General features: G+C 28.4%; 1 protein-coding gene across 1 annotated transcript; it reads left to right on the forward strand.

Annotated features, from left to right (window-relative positions):
* The first annotated feature begins 308 nt into the window (after nucleotides 1-308).
* On the forward strand, nucleotides 309-5,907 carry LOC130451587 (transmembrane 9 superfamily member 2). Its single transcript, XM_056790699.1, has 6 exons — nucleotides 309-755; nucleotides 880-1,436; nucleotides 1,562-1,868; nucleotides 1,983-2,281; nucleotides 2,698-2,857; nucleotides 4,615-5,907. Exons 1-6 carry the CDS (start codon nucleotides 639-641, stop codon nucleotides 5,116-5,118), a joined length of 1,944 nt encoding a protein of 647 aa, XP_056646677.1. The 5' UTR covers nucleotides 309-638; the 3' UTR covers nucleotides 5,119-5,907.
* Nucleotides 5,908-8,671: the final 2,764 nt, after the last annotated feature.

Here is an 8,671-nt window from a genome sequence, read left to right on the forward strand (position 1 = left end):
TGCGAAGTGACCTTAACTTAAGTGATCTTAAATGAGGAGTCCGTTTTTAAACACAAAAATATATTAATTTTGAATTAAAAGTTAATGTTTCAACCTAACTAAAACTGAATGAACAATCATGAATACTTAGTTATTTAATAATGTCCTAATCTTTTGAATAATTGTATTTTTATACGGCGATAATTCAAGGCTCACGACTTCGCTTATATTCTGCGTCATCAAGAAGGTTGAGATAACCAGCGTTAAATATAACAAGGTCCATAAGATGTAAAATACATCCTGAAATATCTTTTCAAAAATATATTGTTACTCTCTTAGATAAATTGAGATCAATAGTTTGTTCAAAAAGAAGATGCAGCTTGACATTTGACGGTTTGACATTTCTTTGCTAACAAAAAACAGAATATACCAAACTTCACAAATAAAAATGAAATTATTTTGATGAAAGTCTAAATAATACATAGCCATTCATATCATACTGTTTTTTCAGATATTGTTGCAAATTTAAAATTGTGCTTTAAAAAACTTATCAGTTTTTCGGATCCATTTTTGGTGACGTTTTTAAATTGCCAAACCCTCGTCAACGTGTAATATTTTACATAAATTCAAAATATAGATGAAACTGAATCAATCCAAAAATGCAGAGATTATTAGTTTTTATTTTATTGAATAACCTCTTGGTTAATGCGTTTTATCTGCCAGGTTTAGCTCCTGTAAATTATTGCAAAAAGGAAGAGGAGACTGATACTTGTAAAGTAAGTTTACACAAATTAATGTTTCAAAATTGTAATTCAAATTTTTCTGTACTACATTATGGAGTAGCCTATTTCGTATATTTGTTGTTATACCTGTTAACATAAATGAACTTTACCTTTTTAGTCTGATGTCAAGTTATTTGTGAATAGGTTGAATACCGATGAATCAAACATACCATATGAATATAGTCATTTTGATTTTTGTCTTCCTGACAGTAATGAAAAATCTCCAGTTGAAAATTTAGGACAAGTTGTATTTGGTGAGAGAATAAGACCATCAAAGTACAACATTGAGTTCATGAAGAATGATACTTGTAACATTGTTTGTATTAAAAAATACTCTGGAGACAATAATGATGATAACTTAAAACTTGGCAGGCTAAGGAAAGGTATTAGTCTCAACTATCAACATCACTGGATAGTTGACAACATGCCTGTTACTACTTGTTATGAAGCAGATGATTGTAGAACTGGTTTTCCAATGGGATGCTATTCTAGAAATGGTAGACATAATTGTATAAAAGATGTTGGTAGAGATGATGCGTATTATATCTACAATCATGTAAATTTAACTATTACATATCACTCAGGAGCTAAAGAAGAATGGGGTACTAACTTTCAAGGAAATGGAGGAAGAATTATTTCAGTTAAAGTGATTCCAAGAAGTATTGCTTATAAAAGGTGAAGTTCCAAGATTATGTCTAAAGAATATTATTTTGTAGTTTTAATTTATATCTAATACCATATTAAACTCAGGTATTGTCTCACGAAATTATAAATGTATATGTCTACTTTTTGTTTTACAGTAAAGAATGTTCTCTAAGTGAAACTGAGCCACTTATGATACCTTTGAAAAATCTTCAGAGTGGAGAAACATTTGAAATAATGTACACTTACAGTATAACTTTTGTTGAAAATAATAATGTCAAGTGGTCTTCAAGATGGGATTACATCCTGGAATCAATGCCTCATACCAACATTCAATGGTTCAGTATTTTAAATTCATTGGTTATTGTATTATTTTTATCAGGAATGGTAGCTATGATTTTACTCCGTACATTGCATAAAGATATTGCAAGGTATAATCAAATTGATAATGGAGAAGATGCTCAGGTAAATCCAAACTGTATTCTAGAAATATAATTTTCATTTTTGGTACTGTTTACTCAGAAATATACACTTTTTGCACATCCTGTATATTAACTAATATTATTTTATATTTTCAAGGAGGAATTTGGATGGAAACTTGTTCATGGAGATGTTTTCAGGCCTCCACGAAAAGGCATGCTTCTCTCAGTACTGTTGGGATCTGGAGTTCAAGTTTTTTTCATGAGTTTGGTAACTCTAGCTTTCGCATGTTTGGGATTTCTCAGCCCAGCTAACAGAGGTGCACTTATGACTTGTGCTATGGTATTGTATGTGCTGTTGGGATCTCCTGCAGGCTATGTTTCAGCAAGAATTTACAAAAGTTTTGGAGGTGAAAAATGGAAGTCAAATGTATTATTAACATCAATGCTATCACCGGGGTGAGTTGAATATATTTTATTAATACATAGAATTGACATGATGATGATTTGAGGATAGTTTAATTTTTGGGAGGGGCCTTCCAAATTATTAGACGTGTTAGAAATATGTTTAAAAAGAGACTATTGCTAGTTATTTTGTATATTTGAAAAACAGATTAAAAAATTGGAAATACGTCAAGTATTTTCAAAGTAATTACCTTTTTTAACAATTGCATGTATTTTTAGATGTTTGTTGCTAAATTGTCTTTATTGTCTTTTCTGATTAAAAAGCAAGATATTTTAGCAAAAAAAATTTATGAAAGGGTCTAAGAAATAAGAAATTGAAGAAACTTCTAGATTTTTGACAAGGTTTTTCAAATTAAGTTCAAATAAAATTTGGAAATTCATAATTCTTTCTATTTTAAATTGATTTTTAGAATCATATTTGGACTGTTTTTCATCATGAATTTAGTACTGTGGGGAAATGATAGTTCAGCTGCTATACCATTTAGTACATTAGTGGGACTTTTGGCTCTCTGGTGGTTGGTATCAGTGCCACTTACCTTTGTTGGGGCATTCTTTGGATTCAGAAAGCGGGTAAGTATCATCATATATGTTTGCTACTATTCAATATATTAATTCCTGTATTATGTTATATTTTTTAAGATAATGCAATTTTCTTAGAATAAATTCAATTTTTTGGTTCTTACAATTACAAGCCGATCACACATTTGACTGTGGCAAGTGTAGTGAAACAGGATACACATTCAAAATATGTTCAAAAATAATTGCCAATAGAGGTTGTGAAGATTATCTAAAAATAGAAAGAGAAAAAACACTAAAAATTAACAGCAAATGGTATCTCTAATTTACATGAGAAATATCTAAGAACATAAAACAAACAATTGCTGACGAAATCTATGCTGGAGTGGTGAAAGAGATAGATAAAGCAGTAGTGTGAAATCTTGGTAAAATTATGGGATGAATTCATATAATCTTACAGTAAAACAGTATGATTCTCATTGTGATAATTATGCTCATCGATAAAATCAAATAAGATGACTGAGTCATAAAGATAGCTCCATGGAATTTCAATGGCCTTCTGAGAGATAAAGATAAAATAAAAATATTTCAAGACATTTCATAGGTGTAATAAAAATTAGTGACACTCATCAATTTATTGTCATTATTTTGATAGTTAACTATTTAAAAATGATATTTTAGTGCTTTTGTGTTAACATGATAATTCCTTTATTACTGAGAATAGTATAATATTAATATATAAGAAAAAACAGATTAGAATAAAGTTTATCTTGATCATATCAATGTACACTCCTCAGCAAAATTAACAAATAAGTAGTTATTTGGCTAACATTGTTAGTCAAAGAACTTTTAGGGTTTCTCTGGCTTAATTTTAGTTCAGTAACTACATTGAAACTTTGAAATAAGAAGGTTTCTCGCAAGTACAAGTAGTAGAAAGATTCCATGTGACACAATCGTCGATTTCTAGAGCATTAAAAAGGTTCCAAGGGATAGAAAGAAATCAAAGAAAATCAGGTGAAGGACCAATTTTTGTAACCTCAAGCACTAAGGCAAAGCATAGTTACATCTACCTAGTATGTGGTTTATCAAAAATTTAAGAACTTCTCAATATTGCAAAATGACAAAAATAATTGTAAGGATGTGACACATAATTAAATCAGAAAACAACATTAGGAACATTGATAGAAGTATATGGGCTATGAACTAAATACGTTTACGGAAGTTTGATTGATTGGAAAGTGTATGTATTGATATCTAGTTAGCCTAGACCAGATCCATGCATAAACATATATTGCGTTACCATAGCAACGAACAATAACTTAGTAGAAGTCTCAGTGTGAAGTGCAAGCTTCAAAAGAGGTAAATTTTCCATTGAAGATTATGACCGATCGGGAAGGCCAGTTACTGTGTCAGTCGCCGAAAATGTCGATGCAGTTCATGACATGATTTTATCAGACCATCGAATTGGGTTAAAATAGATATCTGAAGCACTGAATATTTCATACGAACGCGTTCATCATATAGTTCACGTCAATTTGGACATGAGAAAAATTGCAAATGTTTGAATGTTGACCAAAAGCATGTAAGGAAATTAGACTAAAAAGGGGCTAAGACTCCTATTACCAAACCATAACTGTTCTATTTGCAAAATTGAGATTTGAATCATACCCATATGCTGTATAGTTTTTATATTAATAAAGATTTTTGAGATCAACATAAGCGACCATATTTATGCTGGAGAAAGTAGTTTGTTTTACTTTTGAATAAAAATGTATGATTTACAATAGAAACACTTTCATTTGTTTTTTTAGGCTTTGGAACATCCAGTACGAACCAACCAAATTCCGAGATTGATACCAGAGCAATCGGTGTATACTCAACCTATACCGAGCATAATAATGGGTGGAGTATTACCATTTGGTTGCATCTTTATACAATTGTTCTTCATTCTAAAATCTATCTGGTCTTCACAAATGTATTACATGTTTGGATTCCTTTTCCTAGTCTTTATAATCCTTGTTATAACTTGTGCGGAAACTACAATTTTATTGTGCTATTTCCACCTTTGCGCCGAAGATTATCATTGGTGGTGGAGGTCATATTTAACTTCAGGTTTTACAGCAGTTTATCTATTTTTATATTGCTGTCATTATTTCTTCTCAAAACTTCAGATAGAAGGTAGTGCTTCGGGATTTATTTATTTTGGATATACCTTAATCATGGTATTTTTATTCAATCTTTTGACAGGCACAATTGGTTTCTTTGCTTGCTTTTGGTTTATCAGGAAAATTTATAGTGTGGTTAAAGTCGACTGAAGCCGATTCAATAATTGTTTTTTATATTATCAAAAATTATATGTGATTTGTTTAAACACCTCTAAATTATGTCCTAGTTGTTTATTATTCTTACTGTCTATTTGTAAGTGGTTATCATTTCTTTTATGTTATTTACTATGTATCAGAACATACGTGGCTGTGTAGTACTACTACATAAACAAACACTCCATTTTTAATATTGGTTCTAACACTATTATTTATTGAAAAGTACAGGGTTTTTTAAAAGTATGAATGAATCAAAAATTCGGTTGAAAACATTCGGTGCAATGCAAGAAACAAAAATAACTTGTTGAGTGAATTACCAATTATACGTATTTGTATTAGTAATATATTTTTATAGTTTGCCTATGACTCTGTATTGGTCTCGATTTTCCTGCAAAATTTTTAGCTGTTACATTCTTACCTTTTGATTTTTTGATATTTCCCAGGAGGTTAAAGTGGAGTGTTCATTAACATGCTTCTGTGTTTCACGATAAATAATTTTATTTATATATTACCACCTAGTATTTTATTTATTTCATAAATTAATTACCCTCGATACGAGGGTAACAAGCATATTAATAAATTAAGACAGTAAGTTGTTGAAAAGAATAACAGTTTTTTGTGTTTCGGGATATGTAGATAAAAAGTATGCCTCTCTTCATTATCGGGTTATTTTCTACTATTTCAATAATTTCACAAGGAATATGCTTTTTTGGGTTTTTATTGTATTACCAAAACATGATTTCAAATTGTTCCATTTAACCATTGAATAAATTTTTGTTATGATGATGGTGTTCTTGTATGTTCCTCCTGAGCAAAATAAGTATTACTAAATTTTCACAACAAAATAAAATAAATTTTGAAAATAGTATTCCTACCAATAAATCTAAAAATAGTATAGTGATATGTGCTACTTAATTAATAAATTTCAAAAAAATGGAAGCAATAAGAATGGAACAATTATTCATAAATATTGATAACCTTTTACCATTAGGCAAAGTATTGATATGATTGGGGCCAAAGTTACTTTGTCCTTGAAGTATTTTGAATGGGGTTTTTAAAATTCACAAAGATCAAACCTATTTAAAAATAGGAAGGTGAAGAAGGTATTGTGTGAGGAAATAGCCTGTCAAGGCAAAAGTGATACTTGGCTCATAAATACAATTGGTTTCCATAAATCGAAAAGGAATATTCCATCAGTTACACAGGTTGATATTTTTTACCAAAAAAGCTTTTCGATTTTGATGAGTTGTCTTATAGATAGACTAAACACTTCAACATAGTAATCGTTTTGTTATATTTGAGCAGAATATTGAATTTAAAAAAAATTACAATCATTCTTCAGTGTTTTACAGTCAAGACAAACTAGAAATTTAGTTTACTGCCGAACCTATCTGGTAATTCGTGGGAGGATGTTTACCAATTAGTTTCAATTGTATGAAGGTGTTGATATTGTATCAAAAATTAGGCTTCACTTCATACTTTGCCGTATGTTAAATCAAACAATCATAATAAGCTGCAATGAAGAAATGAAGACTAGGAAACAGTGAACTAGTGAAAAAGTTTTATTGTGTATCTTTCTGATGATATCTAGTTTTTTCATTAAATAATATATATTTGCCAAACTAGTATATTAGTATATTATATATATATATTAGGGTGGGCCGAAAATTTTTTTATTTTTTTTCTTGATGCTATACCGAAAAAAACTATTAAGCTATTAAGATGTTTAATAAATAATTACAAAAACTTATGATTTTAGTGAAATTTCGAAATTTCAAATGTGTTGCGCTAGCTGGGCGTTAGGTATATATTTTTTTTCTTTGTTGCATTTTGATAGCACATAATAGAGAGTTTTTTTCGGTATAGCATTAAGAGTAATAAAAAAAATTTTCGGCCCACCCTAATATATATACATTATATCTTTAATTATAAATATTAGTTTTCAAAACCAAAGAAATTAATATAGTCATACATGAAAGTTATTTGAATAAAAATAATTTATCTATCATTGCTCTTTTTTTCAAAGAATTTATCGTTGAGAGATTTTAAATTTGGATTTGGTTTCTACTGACTATAATTTTTCAAGATTTGCATTTTCACTACAACTTCCATTGGTTTAAATTTATATATCTTTATTGTTTTTCCTTCGAAATAATTTATCATTTGTTAAGTTTTTAAATTTGAATTTAGTTTCAAATGAAAAAGTCTAAAATACAAATTTTTAAATTGTACATTCTTTCAACACTTCCATTGTTTTAAATCTGCTTCATGTAGGTAATCTATCTTCTATATGAGTCCATGCATCTCCCTACTATCCCATCCTTACTTACTTACTTTTTTATTTGTTGCCATACCTAACAGACAACAATCATAAAACAAAAAATGGATTGATTTAAAGAAATTTGATGCAAAAATGTTAGTAGAAAAGTAATTTAAATTGATTATACCTCATAGTAATTAATAAATACTAAATAATTTTACAAAATTCTGGTTTCTTTAAAATTTCACTTAAATTAAGAAAAAAAAATTGAATATGAATGAATATTAGGTAATATAAAAACCATTGATATTGTTACAAATTATGATGTATTGAGCACAAATCTAGCAATTTTTTTTAAATGGTGCAAGTATATTTTGCCCTTACATAAATTAGGATTATTTTTTCTATTTTAAAAAGGTTAGCTATCTTTAGTTTTATACGGATCAACTGGAAGTGAATTTTTTAAATATCTGTACATATTGTATTACTGTATAAATAAAAAATAAATTACAATTTCATTAGCACTGTGTTTATTTATTGATTTCATTGAGGAAGTAATTTGATCTCATTTTCACACATCATTAATGGATTTATAAAATTGATAATCTACCTTGTACCTGCCAACCACATCAAAGACAGTTAAATAGTTATATCTTATGCTCCTGACAAGCAAGGTAATATAGAAATAAGTATATTTTTTCAATGCATGTAGTAGCTTGATTTAAAGAATCTGAAAAGAACTTGAAACACTTTGTTAATAATTAAAATATTGATCCCTCGATATTGACAAAATGATGGTTTATGAAGTGACACATTTTAAAAATTTTTAGTTACTCTATATCAATTATACAAATGCTTTATATAATTGGATTTATTTTTACCACATTTAATCATTGATTTTTATCCCAGATAATTTGTAGCAACTGAATAACACATATTTTTTTAAGTTAGAAGGAATTGACTTATGACATCATCACAGAAGATGAAATGAGTAGTCTCTTAGTACTTATTTTTTCATTATTTTAAATTATATAATAAATATTATTTATTTGAAATTCAGCGAAATTACTATGAATATGTTTAATGCTTTATACATTACTATATAAATAGATAGTCAAAGCAACATGAGCTTTATATACCATTTGAATCCATTTTTAAAAAACTTCATTGTTTCAATCATTTCCATTCTCACATATATACCTAAAATGGGATTAATATCTAATGTACTAAAAGTATGATATTCAAAAAAAGTACAACTCAAACAATAACTTATATTTATTAAATAAA

This window comes from Diorhabda sublineata, chromosome X (assembly GCF_026230105.1).
Source record: "Diorhabda sublineata isolate icDioSubl1.1 chromosome X, icDioSubl1.1, whole genome shotgun sequence".
Lineage (NCBI taxonomy): Eukaryota > Metazoa > Arthropoda > Insecta > Coleoptera > Chrysomelidae > Diorhabda > Diorhabda sublineata.

What these genes read in the sequence shown, in the direction of transcription:
- LOC130451587 (XM_056790699.1), top strand. Translation starts at nt 639, where the DNA reads ATGCAGAGATTATTAGTTTTTATTTTATTGAATAACCTCTTGGTTAAT. An exon ending in AGGAGACTGATACTTGTAAA is followed by an intron (nt 756 to 879) that starts GTAAGTTTACAC and finishes TTACCTTTTTAG; the next exon opens with TCTGATGTCAAGTTATTTGT. An exon ending in AGAAGTATTGCTTATAAAAG is followed by an intron (nt 1,437 to 1,561) that starts GTGAAGTTCCAA and finishes TTTGTTTTACAG; the next exon opens with TAAAGAATGTTCTCTAAGTG.